This window comes from Panicum virgatum, chromosome 7N, assembly GCF_016808335.1.
Source record: "Panicum virgatum strain AP13 chromosome 7N, P.virgatum_v5, whole genome shotgun sequence".
Lineage (NCBI taxonomy): Eukaryota > Viridiplantae > Streptophyta > Magnoliopsida > Poales > Poaceae > Panicum > Panicum virgatum.
Window position 1 is genome coordinate 46,671,152 of NC_053151.1, and position 22,331 is coordinate 46,693,482.

General features: G+C 46.9%; 1 protein-coding gene and 1 pseudogene across 1 annotated transcript; both read left to right on the forward strand.

Moving 5' to 3' along the window:
* The first annotated feature begins 3,945 nt into the window (after positions 1-3,945).
* LOC120681439 lies at positions 3,946-10,920 on the forward strand (annotated as a pseudogene).
* Positions 10,921-12,621: 1,701 nt separating this feature from the next.
* Positions 12,622-21,882, forward strand: LOC120681344. Its single transcript, XM_039962845.1, has 13 exons — positions 12,622-12,816; positions 13,207-13,250; positions 13,554-13,720; positions 13,833-14,036; positions 14,132-14,291; positions 14,420-14,639; positions 14,728-14,873; positions 19,953-20,285; positions 20,405-20,571; positions 20,648-20,863; positions 20,943-21,102; positions 21,226-21,442; positions 21,535-21,882. Exons 1-13 carry the CDS (start codon positions 12,737-12,739, stop codon positions 21,680-21,682), a joined length of 2,262 nt encoding a protein of 753 aa, XP_039818779.1. The 5' UTR covers positions 12,622-12,736; the 3' UTR covers positions 21,683-21,882.
* Positions 21,883-22,331: the final 449 nt, after the last annotated feature.

Genomic DNA, 22,331 nt, shown 5'->3' on the forward strand with positions numbered 1-22,331 from the left:
CTGAATTCTGTTATCAAACTGACAACATCCAAAAAAATATTTCTGGTTCATTTACAAACAAAAAATATCTGGTTCAGTATCTGGTTCCCTTATCAAAACAGTAACAATGGTTCTTGACAATTTGCAGGAACTTGATTTCACAGAGCTCCAGCAATTTTGTCCAAGATGTCACAGAGAATATGTATAGATGATTTTAGTTGTACTGTTTTGCTTGTACAAAGAAAATATAATTATCAGACCTCCATGGTTGTCTGGCTGAAGTACTGTTTTGCTTGCCTTGTATTTTTACATAATGAAGAAAGGACTCCTCCATTCCAGGTCCATAATGAAGGACATTTTATCTCCAGAATTGGTGTCCATAATCACTTGATGTATTTTTCTTCAGGACCATGTAATTATCAGATTCTTTGTAATAGCATTTTCTTCAAGACCATGTAAGTGCAACAGCTAGGAAACTGTAGGTCTGTTTCAACAAACTAGTGCAACAGCTAGATACTCACAGTCTGAATCCTTTTGCTATTCCAACAAACTAGTGCATGTGGGTATGTGTACTTAGTTTCTTCTCAAGAACAGTGAGCTGGGAGGAGCTTGCCAGTTTCAAAATGCATCTGAATTATAAAATTAGCTATCATGCTATCAAAATGCCTATATGTTACAAATGAATCTGAAATATTACAGTATGTGCCTCTGTGCATAGCTTTGGCAAGTCTCATGAACTGAAATATTACAGTCTGTATGGTGAACATTGAAATCTGATATTTGTGAATGACTATATGTTCCAGAAGTAAGCGCAGCTTACTGCTACAATCTTGGTGCAATTCTAGAATAAAAGTAGAACATTCCACAGTGGCACATATGCACAGTGTACATAAGCACAGTTTACAGCTTATTACAGTCTCAAGAACATTGAACATTAGAAACTTGGTGCTACAATCTTGCTGCTAACAAGCTTACTGCTGCATGGAAAAGGAAATCTAGAGCCAAATGGGTAAGCACAGATGGGTAAGCACAGCATCACAGGTCAACACAACCACAAAATACAGAACATTCCAGAATAGAAGTAGAACAAGATCCAGCATAGATACTACTGTCAAACTGAAAAAAATGGTCTTCACATGAGAGACTCAGCTTCCTCAGTGTCCCCTCCGCTGCCCTGCTCATTTGTGGAACCTCCACCCGATGCCTTGAGTAATGCTTCATTGGCTGTTGCTATTTGTTGCCTCATTGCCTTGACATATGCTCTTTGGCTTTCATCCATGTTGGAGGTGTTGCAGAACATGATCTTTTGTTCTTGATCCCATAGCAACTTCCGCTCTTCGAGGTTCTTCTCAGCTTTCCATCTTTCTTCACGTTTCTGATGTTCTTCTGACTTCATTTGTATAAATATTGCAAGCTGCACGACATATTCATCTTCTCCATCATTCATCTTTTGTTTCTGTTTTGATTGTTTGCGACCTGGAGGTCGCTTGGAAGGTTCACGGTCATCTTCTTGTGCTTCTTGCGATGGGGTCGTAGACTTGCTTTGCCTCTTTCCTTGGGCTTGTTTCATTGCTTCATATACTGATTGAAATTTCTCGGTATGGCAGACCTCCATCCATCGGTGAAAGTAAGGAAAACCTTTGGTCTCATCATAGGATTTTTGCGCTAAATTGATCTACAACAAAGATGAAATCAACAATTAGAGAATGAGAAGCATTTGATGAAGTCATGAATTTACGAACTTACATATTCTGTATGGGGAACGCCACTTGGACGGAGACGTTCTATCTTCTCGATGCATTCTTGAAACCGAATGCATTCCCTTTGGATGTCATTCCACCTTTTTTCAAGGGAGGTAACATTTCTATCAGAGACAAAAGTCTTGTTCTCATGATAGTGTTGTGCTATAAGTCTTGTTCTCATGATAGTGTTGTGCTATCCGATTCCAATATGTGCCTTTTGGTTGATCACTTTCTTTTCTTGGGTCAAATGCTATGGCCATCCAAGACCAACACAACTGGATGTCTTCATTGTGATTGTAGTTTCCTCCCCGCCCTCTGCTACTGCCACTATCTGGGATTGGTGCTTGTGTGAGAACCTCTAGATCGGCTTCAGAGTTTTGTGTCAGCATGTCAACCAATGGCTGAGAACTGTCCATTGTGTCCTATAATGGAAACATAATACATGGAATATGTTACTATTTACTACTGTAGTAAATATAATACAACTGATTCTGTGCATATCTTTGGTAAGTCTCATGAACTGAAATATTACAGTATGTATGGTGAACATTGAAATCTGATATTTGTGAATGACTATATATTCCAGAAGTGATAAAAAGGCATCATGACAACAGATGGAGGCCTTCAGTAGTAGAAGCCTAAAACAGGGCATATGTATATATTATACACCTTAACTTAACAGCCAACTGCTTATCAACATAGTCAACAGAACACAGAGAAAAGGGGGAAAAGTCATGATGATGAGCCCATCTGTGTATATGCACAAGGCTTGGGGTGCAGTGAGCATAAGCCAGCAAAGTTCCATGCCAAATCATGTTAGCACTGGCCCCCTTGCAAGTTTCTTTTCAAAACAAAATTCAGTAATTTACTAAAATTGTAATAGAAAAATAAATGCACACTTTGAAAAATAAATGTCTACAGCAAATTTGATAGGAACAAAGCTTGAAATCATCTAGAGTTATCTTTGGCGAGTTCCATAAATGTCTACAGCAAATCTGAAAGGAACAAGACCCTTTGGAAAATGAAGCACTTGAGCTGTCATCTTGCACTCTGATACGATATTCCAGATTTTAGGTAACATCTGAAGCAAACATAATGATATTTCAAGCTGGGGTTGATCTATTTCATTAATTGCATAGAACTAAACATGAATGATCCAGGGCATTCTAAAACATGAGAACTAAATAATATATCGCCAATCAATGCGTGTCTGGTTAAAGCAAACAATATCAAAGAACCAGGTGGAGTTGCTACTACCTGCATGGTGTTGTCGGCAGTCAGGGTAGGGCTCCAGTCATACAATGGCATCGAGGAGGAGCTGAAGTAGTCGCCGTCGTCCTGGAGTGAAGTCGTTGAGGCGGCTCTTCAGGTGTCCGAGGCGGTGGCGGCGGCTTCCCTTGACGTCTTCTGGACTTGGTGCGAAGGAAGCCGTGCCGGCTCGGAGAAGCTCGGCGTTTGGGCCTTCCTGCTGGCGCCGGTGAAGACAGAGCTGCGATATGGTGCTTCATGGCGCAGGGGAGCAGGCAGGAGGGGGCCAGGTGGAGGCGATTGGAAGAGTTGGCGAGGTAGCAAGGCGCCAGGTGCGTCGGGGACCTGGCGTGGCCGGACGCCGCCGGGATCGACCCCGGCGTCGTGGTTCTGGCGAGGTAGGACGCCGCTGGGATGAGGATCTGCCGGCCGTGTGGGTGCCACGAATGTCGACCGGTGTTTCTTGGATGCCGAGGTAGGCGCGTCCGGCCGGGGAGGGCGCCCGTCGCCGGAGATGCCGCGAGGCAGCGGCGCCCCGTCCAGGCGCGGCGGCGGCCTAGTCCGGCTCGGCCCATCGCTGTCGGTGCCCTAAGCCGGCCCTCCGTCCCCCAGAGGGGCGGATCCGTCCATGGCGGGGAGTCTACTGGCAGCGGGTGAGGATCTCCGGCGACGGCGAGGCGGGGACGGTGGCGGCGGCAGGCGGCGCGGGAGCCGCGACCGCGAGATCCCCGTCGCGAGTGAACCAGAGGAGAGGGGAAAGAGGAAAAAAAAAGTGGAGCCCACGTGTCGGGTGGGAATAGAGGGCCTCTAGTTATAGGGGCTCTAGGCCAAAATTTGGTGGCCTCCACAAAATGGTAGCCCGTTTAGAGGCCCGGATGGAGTTGTTTTTTCCACTTGGGAGATTAAAAGAAGGAATAGAGGCCCATTTAGTCAGTGGGCTGGAGATGCTTTTAGCTCCCGCAACTCCAGCAAGCACCCCAAGATACTCTCAATATCTTTCCTCACCAGCAACATCCACGACTCGACGAGGTGCGCTGCTGAACGGCGGCGATATGTCCGCGGCGGGCGACAAGAAGAAGACGGCGTGCGTGACCGGAGGGAACGGGTACATCGCCTCGGCGCTCATCAAGATGCTGCTGGAGAAGGGATACGCCGTCAAGACGACGGTCAGGAACCCCGGTTCGGTTCTCCCCTCTGTTCTCAGTTCAGTGTTTCATGCCTTGATTCAGTTCCAGCCGGGCAGACAGCGACATCGTTCTACCACCAGGATCCCAACGATTTTACTTCTGATACGATGTTTGAACAACCTGATCTCAGACATAATCAGCAAGCTTTACTGGATTGTGAATAATCCCACACATGTTGAGAATTGGCCTTGAATCCTTGATTGCTTTACTGGATTCTGAATCATCCCAGATGACATGGAGAAGAACTCCCACTTCAAGGGCTTGCGGGAGCTTGGGCCTCTGACGGTCCTTCGAGCCGATCTCGACGAGGAAGGCAGCTTTGACGACGCCGTCGCCGGCTGCGATTACGCCTTCCTCGTCGCCGCTCCGGTGAACATGGCAGCGGAGGATCCAGAGGTGCACAACACAAACGTCGTCATCATGAATCTTCGTTGCGGTGTTCTCCCTCACCTCACTCTAGCCTGCTGTGCTTCCATCTGCTGATTGCAGAAAGAGCAGATCGAGCCGTCGGTCCGAGGAACGCTGAACGTGATGCGGTCGTGCGCGAAGGCCGGCACGCTGAGGCGCGTGATCCTGACCTCGTCGGCGGGGGGAGTCTACATCAGGCCGGAGCTGCAGGGCGGCGGGCATGTCCTGGGCGAGGACTCCTGGTCCGACGTCGAGTACCTCACCGCCAACAAGCCACCAACCTGGGTCCGTCCCCCACCTACTACACCGCCCGTGCTCCATCACCAGTTCATCACATGACACGGCGCGTGTCACCTGTCAGTCAGATGGGACTGCCGCGATTTGCTGACGAAGTGCGGTGGTTGGATGCCGATCAATTGCAGGGTTACTGCGTGTCCAAGGTGCTCCTGGAGAAGGAGGCGTGCAGGTTCGCGGAGGAGCACGGCATCAGCCTCGTCACCGTCTGCCCCGTCCTCACCGTCGGCGCGGCGCCGGCCACCAGGGTCCGCACGAGCGTCATCGACAGCCTCTCTTTGCTGTCCGGCGACGAGGCAGGGCTCGGCGTGCTCAAAGGCATCCAGAAGACCTCCGGCTCGGTGCAGCTGGTCCACGTCGACGACCTCTGCCGCGCCGAGTTGTTCGTCGCCGAGAAGGACGCGGCGGCGGGGAGGTACATCTGCTTCGCTCTCAACACGACCGTCGTCGAGCTCGCGCGCTTCCTGGCACGCAAGTACCCGCAGTACAACGTGAAGACGAACTTGTAAGAAACTCGGGGGGTGCTCACGTCCCGGTGAATGTTTGCCGTAGTGATTTGATTCCGATGATGAGCTCTGATTTCCGACGCTATGCAGCGACGACGACGACGATCACCTCCTGGAGAAGCCGAGAATGAGCCTGTCGTCTGCGAAGCTGGTGAGGGAAGGGTTCGTGTTCAAGCACAACACCATGGATGAGATCTATGATGGCGTCGTCGAGTACGGCAAGGCACTGGGAATTCTGCCATACTGATATGACGATATTCTGCACTCAATAGATTGTAATTCTATAATCTGTATGCTGTATGCAGCGTACTGCTGAAGTCTACGCTTACGCTCTTGGCTAGTGAATGTATATTGTGCATGTTTGCAATGACTTCATGAGCTCTAATTTCCTAAGAAAATACTACATATGAGTTTATTTTTAATTACACAGTACAACTCAGACACTCACAACGCACGCATACTCACTCTTATGAACACACATATACAAATCCTACTTCTATGAGTAAGACGGAGCACGAATTTTGTTAGATTCCCATCCCTTTCATATTTTTAAATCAAACTGTTATGGTTAGTTTTGGGCCGAATCCTTTATCCACTGCACCAGTCCAACTATTTTGTTTTGGCCCATATTTCTTAACCCGTCCTATAATTCGCATGCATTCAACCCAAAACTGTGTTTTGTTAGATTATCATCATTATTTTCCTGTTGGATTCCTCCCATGTTATATTTTTATTATTTTTCCCAAACAAATTATTGTCCCTCTAGTATGACTCAATCAGTTTATGATTTTTTTAAAGAAATCTAAGATCTTTTTAGCTTTTTTATTGTTTCATGGTTTTCATCTGTTTTTATTTCCATGTCATATTAGGTTTGTTCTAAGTCAAATTTGGCAAACTTTGACCAAATTATAGAAATAAATAATAATATTTATAATACCAAATTTATTTCATTAAATCTACAATAAAATATATGTTAATATGTTTTGTTCCATGAGTTTGCAAGGTTGGTGTAGTGCATCCTATTTATTTTTTGATGTGAGTGTGACATTCCAGCCCATGGGCCAAGTTAGGCCGGTCTTGTGAACTGGGCTGAATGCGCGTGTTAGCTCCAAGCGTTTAGTCTCATATTGGTAGTTCGGACTCGCTTAAAAGGCCAGTCTGCCTCTGAGGTTCTGTTAACTCCGGTTGTAATCTTTAGTGTATTTCCAAGAGCATTTCTAAAATCTACTTTGTAAATTATCATTTAGATAGTAATTTAAGTAAAAATCATTTTCTATATCTTTGTATTTTCCAACAGCTTTTCTATATCTTGTGCGTATGTAGTCTAGAGAGTCATTCTCGCTCTCTATCTTTGTCTAGTGAGAAATCTGGAATAAATGATGTATATATTTAGATGATATATAATTAAGAGGCGCTGTTGTAAACTAGGAAAAATATAAAAAATCTCTTGGAGATACTCTTACAATTAGTATGCCATTAGTATCGTTGAATGCCTTCCTAAATTAGCATGCCATCCATATCGTGTGATCTGTACGAACCGGTGATTGCTGTCACTAATAAATGGACCAAAAGCAATGCAACACCCGCTTACCGCATCCTCTCCACAATTAGTTCTCCAAATCGTGGCACTGTCTCAGGCCAGTCGCGAGCACCGTCGAGGTGGTGTGTGAGCCACTGAGCGGCGGTGATGGCAGCGGCGGGTGGCGACAAGAAGATGACGGCGTGCGTGACCGGAGGGAACGGGTACATTGCCTCTGCACTCATCAAGATGTTGCTGGAGAAGGGCTACGCCATCAAGACGACCGTCAGGAACCCAGGTCTGATCTTCTCTGCTCCCTTTCTTAATTTCACTTCAGTAGCTACGAGCTGAACCTGCTGGACACTGTAGATTCTGAACCGCACTGAACGAGGACACAGATGCAAAGTTTATTAGAACTAACTTGACATGGCTGTGCGTGCGCGTTGTGTTCGTCGTGTATATGTGTGTGTGAGGCGTGTGTCGCCAAGCGGGCACGAGCGGCAGTAGAGCTGCGGCCATGGACCATGGTGGCCTGGCGTGTCGTGTCGTGTCATGTTCCAGTGGTTTGGGTCGAGTTCGTGCGCGCAGGAACGCTGCGGTAGTGCGGTAGGCTCGGTCGGTGTCAGTTGGGGAGGTGGCGTGCGTGTCGCTGGCTGTTGGGCGCGTCCGCGTCGCTCGGAGCGGCGTCGTGCGCGAACTGGGAGTCATGGCGAGCATGCCGGGCGTGGAGGCTAGCTCCGGGGTGCGCCTGGGCCTATTAGTAGCCCGTTCCTCTCTGCAACTGGGTGTGCGTTTCATTTGAGTTGAGAACAAGCCAAGATACAGGCGAGCAGATCGCCGCGGCGTTCGTCACCCTACATCCACTGTTCATCTTCTTCCTTGTGCTGTCGTCCAGAGAGAGTGAGAGGGCGAGCGGGTTCTTTGCGTTCCTGGGTGTTCCCAACAAAGTTCTTATTTAAAAGTGCTAAGGATTGTTTTGATTCTGAATCCCAGATGACACGGCGAAGAACTCCCACCTCAAGGACTTGCAGGCGCTCGGGCCCCTGACGGTCCTCCGCGCCGACCTTGACGTAGAAAGCAGCTTCGACGACGCCATCGCCGGCTGCGATTACGTCTTCCTCGTCGCTGCTCCGGTGAACCTCGGCGCGCAGGATCCAGAGGTTCGCAGGCATCACGCACCTAACAGTACCCACTGTTCTGCTGCAAAATTCTTTCTTTTTTCCCCGTACGTACGTGCTGTACCAGTTGACATGCTCAATCCAACTCGGTGCACGGCAGAAAGAGCTGATCGAGCCAGCCGTCCGAGCAACGCTGAACGTGATGAGGTCGTGCGTGAAGGCGGGGACGGTGAGGCGCGTCGTCCTGACCTCGTCGGCGTCCGGGGTCTACATCAGGCCGGAGCTGCAGGGCGACGGGCACGTCCTGGACGAGGACTCGTGGTCCGACGTCGAGCACCTCAGGGCCGAGAAGCCGCCGCTCTGGTGGGCGTACTGCGTGTCCAAGGTGCTCCTGGAGAAGGCGGCGTGCCGGTTCGCGGAGGAGCACGGCATCAGCCTCGTCACCGTCTGCCCCGTCGTCACCGTGGGCGCGGCGCCGGCTCCGATCGTCAGCACCAGCGTCCCGGCCTGCCTCTCGTTCCTGTCCGGTGAGCAAGTTCATATACCTGTTCTTGCTTACGCCGCTCAGCGCCTCAGCTTGTTGGCAAGTTCGTTCCGGTGGTGATCTTGATCGATGCGTGACGGTCTTCAGGCGACGAGGCAGGGCTCGACGCGCTCAAAGGCATCGAGAAGACCTCCGGCGCGGTGCAGCTGGTCCACATCGACGACCTCTGCCACGCCGAGCTGTTCCTCGCCGAGGAGGACGCGGCGGCGGGGAGGTACATCTGCTGCGCCCTCAACACGACCGTCGTCGAGCTCGCGCGCTTCCTGGCGCACAAGTACCCGCAGTACGGCGTGAAAACAAACTTGTAAGAATCTGCCCCAGCAGAGATTATCGATGTTTTTGCATATATTGTGGTTTTGTTCCGAGCTCCGAATTCTGACACTTTGCAGCGCCGAAGATCAGCTCCTGGAGAAGCCGAGAGTGAGCCTGTCGTCTGCGAAGCTGGTTAGGGAAGGGTTCGAGTTCAGTTACAAGACCCTGGACGAGATGTACCGCGGCATGGTCGGCTACGGCAAGGCATTGGGAATTCTGCCCAACTGATGTGATGCCCTGCTTCGCGTGGGGTGCAGGGTGGCCATGGTTACATTACATGTTGGTGGCGCGACGATCCCTACATCCATCACGTGATGAAGGCGTTTTTTCTATTTTTCTATTTTTTTAAAAAACATTTTTTACCGAAATATATTTTTGGTTTCACAATTTACAGTTTTATACCTTTACCGCTCGGCAGGAGGGCGGCAGGGGGCGGCCGCCCCTGCCGGGCGGTAGGGACCTATATATAATTAAAATTTGAGTGCTATCGCATGGAGACCCCTACCACCCGGTGGAGGGGCGGCAGGCAGGCCGACCACCCGGCAGGGGGGCGGCGGGCTCCCCCCAATATAAAAGCAGAGGTCCCCCCACCTGCATTTGCAGCAAACACCATCCATAGAGGGAAAAAGAAGAGACGTGGGGTGAGTGAGAGAGTTGCAACAGCGAAGTCCTGCCGGATTTTGGATCCGAACTGCAGGTAACCAATATTTCTCAACTTTGTCATTCTAATTTTTTTTGTATTTTTAATTCTATGATTAGTGTTTTTTATAATTGTAACCGCTTAGGGTTCGGATTAGTGGTTATAATTGAAGCCGTACCATAATTTTAGAAACTGGTTTAATTAAAATTAAGTCTTTGGATGGTTCGCTAGTTCACATACCCTTATGTATATCTTCCGACGTTCTAGCAGGTGTTCCTTTACATCTTGCGTTGTAATACCTCGAAACAATGTGAAATCTTTAAACTCAACTAATTTTGACAACACCATCTCTATCGTACCATCCGCTAATAGATCCAATTTTTACTGATTACAAGATGTGTCATGATTTCAAGTATTATACTATATTTTTCTTCGGTCCATGAAAATCCTCCAAAATTGGAGGCAGCCATTGTCTTATGCTGCAATATTTAGAAACAAGTTTAATACTATATTTCACTATCCAAAACTTAATTCTATTTTAATTTATAATTAATTTAGAAACAAGTCTGTAATAAACTGAAATTTTAATACTATGACATTAATTAAATAAAATTGCTTTACAATATTAATGGATTCATACGTAACTTACATGCAGATCACAAGTACGGAATCCGACAGGGCTTCGCTGTTGCAACTCACTCCCTCACCCCACGTCTCTCCTTTTTCCCTCTGTGGATGTTGTTTTCTGCAAATGCAGGTGTGTGGTGGGGGGGACCTCAGCTTTTATATTGGGGGGAGCCTGCCGCCCCCCTGCCGGGCGGTCGGCCTGCCTGCCGCCCCTCCACCGGGCGGTAGGAGCCTCCATGCGATAACACTCAAATTTTAATTACATATAGGTCCCTACCGCCCGGCTGGGGGCGGCAGGGGGCCGGCCGCCCGGCGGTAGGCCCCCTGCCGCCCCCTGCCGGGCGGTAGGGGTATAAAACTGTAAATTGTGAAACCAAAAATATATTTCTGTAAAAAAACATTTTTAAAAAATATAAAAATAAAAAAAGGCTCACGTGAAGAGACTTCCCAAGTGGGCCGCTGCAATGAATTGGTCCAGCCCAACAACAAATGAGTGCAGAAATTAATAAATCATGTCATGTATACGAGGATGCCTAGGGTAGCTGCGTGGGGAGGCACGTGACAGTGTAAATGGAGATTCTTTCACTATTGCTATCAGTTTCAAATGTGGCAGATTATATTGTCATATATGCATAGATTTAATAGGATAGTACTAGGAGTACTGAGTGTGGAATGCAACAGCAGGTGTCGCGCGTTAACATCATCGATTAATGTGTGACAGTATAAACCGAGATTCTTTTGCTATTGCTGCCAGTTTCAAAATGTTGTAGACTATATCGTTATATATGCATTTTTTTACTTGTTTCGTTTGTTCTTCCTCTTGAGTTAGCTTCTCTTTTTATGTTTTTTGTTTTCTTTTTTATTCCTTCTTTGATTTTTCTCTTGTATTTGGTTTTTTTCCTCGTTTCATGCTAGCTTTATTCTATGACTTTTTTTTTCTAGCAGGTTATTTTGTACTATGACTTTTTCAAAGATTCCATATGTTTATTCTAGATATAAAGTTTTCTCTCTCTTCTATTTTTATTTTTTTTTTGTTCCTTTCTATAGAATTTTTAACATACAATTATATGTTTTGTGGCTATAACATTAACTGTTCTTATTTTCTTATTTAATTTAGTTTTTCGCTCGTTCACTATCTTATAATTCTTTTTTTCTGTTATGTATTATTTTATTCTTTTTTTAATTCTTTTTATGTATCATCTTACTTTATCTTTAATTTAGTTTTTATTCTTCTCTTACTTCCTATGCATAATTTATCTCTTTATGTTTCCATGCATCATAGTATTAGTTTTATGTCTTCTTTTGCCTGTGTGCATGCACCACATCCCTTTTATAGCAACCTTCATCTTTAGTGTTCCATCATGATCTGCACTTTGATTTGTGGATGCTTCCAAACGGATGCGCACAAAAAAAAAAGAAAGAAAAAGAGAAAACACTACTGATCGCGCACTAGCATACGCACCAGTAAGCCAAACGATGCAAATCTGACAGTGACAGACCGACACTTTTTCCTCCTTTCCATTCAGAAAACTTTTCCTTTCTGATTTATCCTATTTTCGGAACTTTTGTTTGAAGAAATCTTTTTAGAACGTTTTTGAAACCTATCATCATGGACAAAAGATGTTGTGACACCATGGCAGCCAGTGGGATGGATGGATAGGAACAAAGAACGAGAGGGACGAAAGAAAAAATGGAGATAGTTATTTCCTTGGCCCTAAAAAATTATGCTTGTTTTTTTTTGGCCCTTTTCTCTTTCCGGCGTAACCTATTTTTCTCTACACTCAATACTGCAGCAAACAGGCCCACCTGAACCAGTCCAATCAGCCCATGGAGTGGCTTAGGCGCTGGGCCGGCCCAGCTCCATCCCTAGTTATTGGTAACCACTTGCCGGTAACAAAATTGACAAGAAATTATCTTTTGTGTTACTTTTTTTCCTTTTTGAAAAAAAAACAAAACCCTTCCAATTGTAGTGTGGTTGCCAACCTTCAAAATCAGGTTGAGAATTTCAGTCATATGCGTTCAATCAGATTAGTCTTGACAGAGATCTTCACTTTAGCTTGATCCTTTTGGGAATTGGGCACGAATATGTCATTTTCATCGTTAGGCCCAACGCACAAACAACTTAAGCATCATCGTCATTGTTCCATCGTTACCTTTAATGGTGGTACTATTTTTATAATGTTTGATCCGTAACGTTTTCTGTTCATGCACACTGTCTACGAGACAGGAGCCTTATTGTCTTTACGGTTTGTCATCTTCGAATTGTCCAACTTTTCAAGGGCTACTCTTTCCGGTTCCCAACAAAAAAAAAAGAAAAAAAACACTGATATTTTATTTTATCTTTTGACAAGATCACTACTCTTTTCTTATAGTGATGATAGTGAGATCAACCTAACCATGGACGCGCGGCCCCAGCGATCAGTGGCCGTGTGGAAGGCTGCCCTGCCAACAGAGGATGAAGGAAGCAGCACATGACCTACGCCATCTCTTCCTACAGCAGACTGCATCTTCTCCTGAAAGTTCAGGTGAGCGGCGAGCCGGCGAGCTAACCCGTCCTCTTTCCGGCGATCCAGCCCTGCTAGTGAGGACTGAGGGGAGGAAGGTGAGCGGCGATGTCGGCGGGCAGCAGCAAGAAGGTGGCCTGCGTCACCGGAGGCAGCGGGTACATCGGCTCCGCGCTCGTCAAGATGCTGTTGGAGAAGGGAACATATCTAGTGCAAACCAAGGACCTCGTGCAAACCCGTGCAAACCTACTAAACAAAGTTTCAAAAAATTTTGAAAAAAATCATGAATGTGCTTCTCAGATTACATCATCTATATATAAAATTTCATGGTCGAATTCGTCTTACTCTAGAAGTTACAAAAAAGACAAATTTGAGATGCATTTGAACCATTATTGTTGTCAGATAATTTGTCTTTTTTGTAACTTCTAGAGTAAGACGAATTTGACCATGAAATTTTACATATAGATGAGGTAAGTTGAGAAGCACATTCATGATTTTTTTCAGAATTTTTTGAAACTTTGTTTAGTAGGTTTGCACGGGTTTGCACGAGATCCTTGGTTTGCACTAGATATGTTGCCGTTGGAGAAAGGGTATGCCGTGAAGACGACGGTTAGGAACCCCGGTTTGACTCACGGATCCCTCTTTTTCAGATCTGTGCTTTTCTTGTTTCTCGTAGCGAGGGTGAAATCTTCTGAGTAGTTGCAAAAACTGAAAGTAATTAGTACTACTACTTGTGTTCTCAGAAGAGCTTTTGTTTTTGTCATTTTGGAGTAAAACGAATTACGGTTACTCGTGACGGGAAAGAATCAGTGTCAGAATAATGATCGTTTATTCCTCTTGTTATTAAGATCTGAATGCAAGTTGGTATGAATTTATGATCCCGAATCATCCAAGTGCTTGGAAATTTTGACTCTGAAACCCCCAGATGACATGGCGAAGAACTCCCACCTCAAGGACCTGCAGGCGCTTGGTCAGCTGGAGGTCCTCCGCGCGGATTTGGACGAGGAAGGGAGCTTCGATGAGGCCGTCGCCGGCTGCGACTACGTCTTCCTCGTCGCTTGTCCCATGAACCTCAAGTCCGAGAATCCTGAGGTGCGGCCCGGGAGGACACTGTTCTGCTGTAAATTTCTTTTTCTTGCTGCTCAACTAGCAGCTGGAGCAATGCCTTGCAATTGGCAAAATCAACTCGTTGCGTGCCTGGCAGGTAGAGCAGATCGAGCCAGCTGTCCGGGGAACCTTGAACGTGATGAGGTCGTGCGCCAAGGCCGGGACGCTGAAGCGCGTGATCCTGACCTCGTCGGCGGCCGCGATCATTAGGAGGCCGGAGCTGCAAGGCGACGGGCATGTGCTGGACGAGGAGTTCTGGTCTAACGTCGAGTACCTCTCTGCCAACAAGCCTGGTTTCTGGGTACGCGCCGCCGTGCCCTTCCTTCTGAGGAGTGAGGAGGGTTGGCTGTTGGGTCCGTTCCTTGACCGTGTCCGCGTCGTTGGGTCCGTGCGCAGGGATACCCGGTGTCCAAGGTCCTCATGGAGAAGGAGGCGACCAGATTCGCTGAGGAGCACGGCATCAGCCTCGTCACCGTCTGCCCCGTGGTCACCGTCGGCGCCGCGCCGGCGCCGAGCTCCAGCACCAGCGTCCCCAACTGCCTCTCCCTCCTATCCGGTGAGGCCGCGAGCGCGAGCCGACGATGATCCGACCGGCCGGGAGACGAGAAGAATCTCTCGTACCTGTTCATTTTCACGCCACGCGATCGACCTTTTCTGAGCTCCACCTCTGACCATGCATCTCAGGCGACGAGGCGGAGTTCGCCGTGCTGAGAGGCATCGAGAGGGGGTCCGGCACGGTGGCGCTGGTCCACGTCGACGACGTCTGCCGCGCCGAGCTGTTCGTCGCCGAGGAGCCGGCGGCCGCGGGGAGGTACCTCTGCTCCAGCCTCGGCACCACCGTCCTCGAGCTCGCACGCTTCCTGGCACACAAGTACCCGCAGTACCCCGTGAAAACTGAACTGCTGTAAGAATCGGCTTCTGAACTCTGAACTCTGAAGCTTGAGTTGCACTGACGAGTGATGTGTGATCCTGGGCTTCAACTTTATTTGCAGCTCCGACGACCTGCTCGAGAAGCCAAGAGTGCGCCTGTCGTCGGCGAAGCTGGTGAGCGAAGGGTTCGAGTACAAGTACAAGACGCTAGATGGGATGTACGACGGCATGATCGAGTACGGCAAGGCTTTGGGAATTCTCCCCAACTAATGATGTCTCTCCTCTGCTTTGGGGCGATCATAGCTTCAAAACATTTGCTTGCAAAATAAGCCAATGGTTTCTGGCGAAAGAAAGAAAAATATGCTTCTGTGTTTGACAAATGCTTGGTAAATTTTTTTGATAGAGGTGTGTATTTTTGCAGGGAAATCTCTATAAATTATTTTTGCAACCCTTCCATCATGGCCACGTCGTCAGCCCGGCCTTCGGATCGGCTGGGCCGTACGAGTGCTGATCTTTTTGCGAAAAAGTTTTTAAACTTTAGATAGATCAACTTGTAGCCCAATCTTCTCTCTCTTTTTTTTTTGAAAAAGCCCTCTCCGTTTGGTGAAATCAACCCACAGTCTGGTCTCCTCTCTTTGGTATTTTTGGTCTCCTCTCTTTGGTATTTTTTTGAAAAAAGCCTCAACTTTTCTCAAAATCAACTCGCGGTCCAACTTCCCGGTTCATGGAAATTTACAAATAAAATCTTAACTTTTTGTTGAATCAACCCGTCATCTGGATCCTCTCTCAACAAATCTTTAAGAAAAACCCTCGCATTTCAATTAAATCAAACCACGTCCTGTTCTATATACCTTAGAAAAAAAATACAATTTTGGGTATGTACCTGAATGTTATGTTGTCCATATACAAAGCTGAAATTGTTTTTATTTGTTAGGATGGAATGACTACTTTAGAATGACAGATGTGTGTATTTGTTAATAAAAAAAATATCTCATTATCATCATTAATGATTAGAGTCTTGCAAATTGATAAATGGTGCTTCTTCTTTTGTTTTTGAGTAATTTAATATTGAAATTTTTATCTAAGCATCTCATGAGGACTAACATGAAGGATTCGAAAGGCCCTGGTTAATAATAGTAAGATAATATACATGTTATTTTTGCTCTAAGGATCTCGCTACTTTTTGAAACAACGATAAGAGATCTGTTCTAGTATTATTAAAAATGAATTTGGTCTAGTTTATAAGGAAAACTGGCTGAAAAATCATACTACTAGCCATCACACCAAAAACCTTGGTCCTGCAGTGCTGAGCACAAACAAACATGCAAAGGCCAAAACAACTAGGGGAAAAACATCCATACGAAACAACGGCAACAGGTCGCTCTAAAGACTCGAGACAACCACTGCAAGGCCAAGGCATCAGCACCAAAACGAATTACAACTTGCGGGTGACAAACTGACAACACAAAAATAATACATTATGTTACTTACTGTATGACAACACCTCCCTCCACCCAAATAGAATGCAATTCTCGCTCAGGCTCCAATAATATTTATTTTGTAACATAAATATTAATAATATTTTTTTTATATAAATTTGGTCAATTTGTTTCTAAAATACGCAAGAGAATTGTGTATCATTGTATTAAGGTAGAAGAAAATTTAGATTGCACATAGTGTTACCCGGGATGAATGGCACACCACAAGGCGTTTAAGTTTGTTGGATCCGAAGTCGCGGAGTCCAAACAGAAAGGGAGTAGCTCTGATAGTAAAATGAAGATGGAGTGTAAGAATATGTACCATAATCTCCAAAAATCACCCCTTACAGTGAAAAAGAGAGGATATTTATACTTCCCAACCTCAATTACATAGTTCCTTGATGCCCTTGCTCCACCCGAATATTCTACAAATATTCCGATTCCGATGGTCCTTTTACAATTTTGCCTGTACAATTCTTTTCTTTTCTTTATTCTTTCTTTGTTTTCTTTGATTTTTTCATTGTCTTTATTTTTTTTATTTTCTATTCCTTTCCTTCCTATTTGTATTTTTCTTTTCCTTCTAATCATTGCATATATTATTTATTCCTTTGTTCTTTTTCTTTGCTTTGTTTCATTCCAAAATTATGTCCAGATATTCATTCTTCGGATTGTAGTTCATCTATTGTTCATAGTTCACACTATCTGTCTTATTTCTTATATAACTAAATGTTATTAGAATTATATTCAATTGTTTCTAAAGTGAAGCTATTCGTTCATATTTAAAAATAGCTTATGCTTACTGTATATCGATTTGTTTATATTATAGACTCATTAGTAGGTGTGTAAAATAATTTAGTTATGTACTAACTTGTTCAGCTCATGTACATATTCCATTTGCATATAAGAACAATTTATTTGATAGGCGGTTGAGTTTGTTCATACAAAATTATTTATAGGAGCTAATTTGTTCGCAATGATAAATTATTTGTTTGCTTTGTAGATTAAATTGTTTGGCCATATTGATTGATTTGTTCGTGATATTTATTTTTCAATATTTATCTTATACAATCAAATGTTCGTGATATGTTTTGTTCATTTTATATTATTATTTATCAGTTATGCTTGTTTTTAAAGAAAAAATAATTATTTGTTTGTGTCGTTAAAATATCTATTCCTAGTAGCCGAAAGTAATTATTTAGTGTCAAAAAAAGTTTTTCAAAAATATCATGCGAACATAGGCAACTATGACCTTGGTTTGAAGATCTTATCATAAGAAAGATAATGCTGCAATCAAAATTTAATTTGGATGTACGGTTTAAGATTTATAGATTTTTTTTCAGCATAAACTCTCGACGTCATCAATTTATCTCCATCTGCACGTTATTCTGTTTTTCTTCCAGAGGAGTACTATTTGTACCGCAATTTATTAGACTAAACCTTAAAAGCTCATTTAATATGTGCAGGTTGTTTAGGCGATGGTTCAAACCATAGCTAACTGCTCCCTCGCTCAATTTTTTTTAGATAACGGAATTACATTCCGGCCTCTGCGGTAACGCACACAGCCAAAGTCTCTGCGTGACCACACACAGCCAAACTTATTACAGAATCTAAGAACGAAAAAAAACTTTAGTACATGAAGATATGTGTACTAAAGATCAACTAGCATCCATGGCGTTGATGAATTGAGATCCAAGGACATCCCACCTCAGCGCGCCAGATGAGAAGGCAAAGTGGTATGTCGCCTTCCGGACATCTCCCACTGCAGCTGGCAAACCGGCCCACGCTCAATCCAAAAACCAGAATGTGGATCAGATCTGGCGATTGATATGTCGCCGACTGTTTGCGTTACCGGGTCGCCAAGGTGCATCGCGACGTTGAATGGTCGGCATTGGAGAAGCACCTGTCCCCGGCGAAAGAGAGGTCATTGCTCACTATTAAAATGCGTGAGCAACGGCCGCTGTCGTCGTGTTGGCGAAGACGAGAAGTCACCACTAGATCTGCGACACCATCCTCTCCTGTTCGACCTCCTCCATGGTACCGAAGGTAACCTCCGGCTTAATATTCACATTTTTTACGTGCCTTCACCTCCAAGCGACCTTGGCAGGCTTTTGGCAGTACCAAGGTCGTAGGGATGTTCCGTCACGTAAGGGCACCCACAATGGTTGTAGAGAGTAAGTTCTCTGTAACTCATCCAACTCAGCTATAGAGAGTGTTTATAGATTACCCACCCAACAGATTGACTACATTCCATCTCAGTAGGTCCCACGAGTCACAATTTTTTAATCATCATCTTCCTCTGCTCTCTCCCTCGTCTCCCCATCTCCCTCACGCCGGCAGCCACCTCCACCTTCAACTCCGGCCGCTCACATCCCACGCCTTTCATGGCTTCATCTGCTTGCGCATTTGCGCGACGGCAAATTGGTGCTGCGCCACGAGCTTCGGTGCAGCCGGCTCATCCACGCTCCGGCAGCGGCACGCGAGCTTCGGCAACCCGCGCCTCCTTCGCGTGCCCAGGCGGGAGCTCCGGCCCTGCGCTGATGACGCCATGCCCGCCAGCAGCTCCGGGCCCGCACTGCCGATGCCGCGCCCGCCGGCCGCTCCTGCCCCACGCCCGCGCCGCCGTTTCGCCTGAGACCATGGCCGCGCGTTGCCCCTGCTGCCTCGTCCCGCCCTGCCTCTTGCCGCTAAGCTCTGGTTAGCGCTCGCTCCGCTGACCGCGACGAGCATCTCAAGCTCGGCTGTGGTGGAGGCCGCCGGCGATGCTCGTCCGCATCCTCCTGGAGTCCTGGTCCCACCTCCCCATCAACGTCCTCAGGCCCGGTGAGCTCGCGGCCAGGCACTGGCAACGTCTAGCACTCTCTAGCTTCTCCATGGCGGAGCAGATAGGTAGGAAGAGTGAGGAAGAATGCAAAAGGGCAGAGAGACGTGGAGAATTGCTCATGGTGGGACCCGCTGTGTTTGGGAACTGTGCTATCGGCTCTCGCTTGATGTAGCGACGTGGCCTCATTTGGTTCACGCTGCGATTTTCCATTCTACAAGAAAATCTTCTATGCATGAAGTAGAAAATGAAATCAATTTGTAAAATCTTTTCAGAGATGAGTGTAACTTTTCGCGACGAATCTAATGACAGTAATTAATCGATAATTTGCTATAGTGATACTACAGTAACCATCCTCTAATCGCGCGGTCAAAGATCTCATTAGATTCTTCAGGGTCACTAGCGCGGAAGTTCTGAAGTTGGTTTTGTAGACTGACTTTGTTTGACACCATAATTAGCGGTCAAAGTGTTACTATTCACTAGCACGCTACAAACCAAACGGGACCTATGGTTTTGTAAACTGGTTTTGTTTGACACCGTAATTAGCGGTCGAGCAGATACGATTGTATTTCTCTCTTTGTTTTTTTATGTGGAAATGCTTACCTGGACTCGCTATAGAGAGGCCTTAACGGCCCGTTGCTGCTGCCCTAACGAGAAGAGCATCCATAGCCATAGGAATCATTGTCGCAGGAGTGGTCTAGGACAAAAACGTTACTTGTAGTTTAGGTGACGACCAATAATAATTCTTGTTTCGGCGTTCTTGCTTTTTTATGTGGAAATGCTTACCTGGACTCGCTATAGAGAGGCCTTAACGGCCCATTGCTGCTGCCCTAACGAGAGGAGCATCCATAGCCATAGGAATCATTGTCGCAGGAGTGGTCTAGGACAAAAACGTTACTTGTAGTTTAGGTGACGACCAATAATAATTCTTGTTTCGGCGTTCTTGCCGACTTTTCGCCTCTCTGCCTTGAGAGAAATACAATCGTATCCACTCAACCATCATCAGATATCAGTTGCAGCGAATCCTATTGAATCACAAGCTCGTCGTGAGTCCTGATTGACCACACGATACCAGTTGGTGCAAACAAAAACCTTTGGCTTGCATGCGGCTTTTCTCTGGAGCTCTCGAACAGTACGATCCATGAAGTCGCCGACCTGCCTGCACTGTGTGCGCGTATAATAATAATGCTGGAGGAGCTAGTTATTAGTGTTCCTCTAGTGTGGCAACCAACACAGGTGCACCTGACCACAGTTACAACCATGGCGGCGCCAGGGTTCGTGAAGACGGCGTGCGTCACCGGAGGCAACGGGTACATCGCCTCAGCGCTGGTGAAGATGCTGCTGCAGAAGGGATACGCTGTCAAGACGACCGTCAGGGACCCTGGTTCGATCGGTTCCTTTTGATTTTCAATGAGATCGTCGATGCCTTTATTAGTTGCCAGTTGGTGTGTGTGTTCTTCGGTTTATTTGTTTATGAAATCCGTGTGATCGATTTGTTTGTAGGTGACATGGAGAAGAACTCCCACTTGAAGCGCTTGCAGGCGCTCGGGCACTTGGAGGTGCTCCGCGCCGACTTGGGCGTGGAGGGCAGCTTCGACGAGGCGGTCGCCGGCTGCCACTACGCCTTCCTCGTCGCCGCTCCGGTGAACCTCGCGTCGGAGAATCCCGAGGTACGGATAGTATAGGGTTTGCAAGCGCCACCTGCCTTCCTCGTCTCGTCGCGATTTGGTGACGCGCGGCACGCAGGAAGAGCTTATCGGGCCTGCTGTCCGTGGGACCCTGAACGTGCTGAGGTCGTGCGCCAAAGCGGGGACGGTGAAGCGCGTGATCCTGACCTCGTCGGCGGCCACGGTGGTCCCCAGCGGCAGCGGGTCGCCGCGAGGAGACGGCGGCGGACGTGTGCTGGACGAGGAGACCTGGCCCGACGTCGACTACCTCGTAGCCAACAAGCCTCTAACATGGGTACACGCCCTGCTGCACACCTAGGGTACGGTGCACACACATTCAGGATTTCAGGTGCATTACCGTGCTTGCCTTGCAGGGATACTGTGTCTCCAAGGTGCTCTTGGAGAAGGCGGCGTGCAGGTTCGCGGAGGAGCACGGCATCAGCCTCGTCACCGTCTGCCCCGCCGTCACCGTCGGCGCGGCGCCGGCCACGAAGGTCCACATCAGCGTCCCCGCTAGCCTCTCCCTGCTCTCCGGTGAGGTGGAAGCTACAGCGCCAGCCAACTGACTGAAAGCTACTGCAACGAAGAAACTTTCCTAGTTTCGTTCACAAAATACAACGAAGAAACTCACCATCGCCACACAAAAAAAAATGGCAGGTGACGAAGCATCCCTCGGCGCGCTCAGAGGCGCCGAGGCGCTGTTCGGTGCTGTGCCCATGGTCGGCGTCGACGACCTCTGCCGCGCCGAGATATTCGTCGCCGAGGAGGAGGCGTCCTCAGGGAGGTACATCTGCTGCGGCCTGAACACGACCGTCGTCGAGCTCGCCCGTTTCCTGGCGCACAAGTATCCTCAGTACAGCGTCAAAACAAATCTGTAAGAATTCGGCTCCTGTATGAGATCTGAATTGTGACAGTACTTGGTTTTTGCCCTGATCGATGAGTGGCCGGCCGCCGTGCACTTGGCAGCTCCGGGGAGCTTCTTGAGAAGCCGAGAGTGCGCCTGTCGTCAGCGAAGCTGGTCAAGGAAGGGTTCCAGTTCAAGTACAGGACCCTGGATGACATGTACGACGACGTCGTCGAGTACGGCAGGGCCCTGGGAATTTTAGCCAGCTGATGCTCATCCGAAACCAGAAACTACATATGCATGCATTGAAGTAGAAGTGAATCTCTTGCCTGCCGTTATGTTTGTTGTAAAAATTTGTTTCTTAGCGTGTGTTGTACGTACCATTGTTGTAAAAATTGATTGTGTTTTTACCCCAACTTTGTAGTTATATGCTCTCGTTATTTTTAAATTTACGATTTTTAACCTTACTATTCACAAGTCAACATGGATTTGCTCTTAGTCAACGGCTAATAAAGTACTCCGAGAATCACCAAACAAAGCACGGGTCCTTTGGAGATTGTTTCCTCTTCAGCTTGGCGTCCTCCTGGTTTTGCGTCTCTGTTCGCTCACTTCTTTTAACTGAGTCCATGAGCTCGCGCTGTCCACGCTCTTTGTTTAGGGTTCACCCATCGCTATATAGCTAGACGTCAGACAATTTTGTACTAATCAGAAGGGAAGACCCAATCATCATCCGATTACGCCATGATTGCATTGCCGCGCAATCCTTTCAAAAGAGATTGCATTGCCACGCCTTGTTTATTTCTTGTCACAGCTGCCACCTCTATCTAGCCAATGATCTACAAGATAGACCTTCCAAACTATTCGATGGTTTTTCATCCAGCCAGCTGCGTCGTCTCTCAACACACACACCAGAAACAAA

Excerpts from the sequence above, each read along its gene's own strand:
- LOC120681344 (XM_039962845.1), top strand. The coding sequence starts at position 12,737 with ATGTCGGCGGGCAGCAGCAAGAAGGTGGCCTGCGTCACCGGAGGCAGC. Across the intron at positions 14,640-14,727 it reads CCCGTGAAAACTGAACTGCT|CTCCGACGACCTGCTCGAGA; the intron begins GTAAGAATCGGC and ends CTTTATTTGCAG. Across the intron at positions 20,572-20,647 it reads TCGCGTCGGAGAATCCCGAG|GAAGAGCTTATCGGGCCTGC; the intron begins GTACGGATAGTA and ends CGCGGCACGCAG.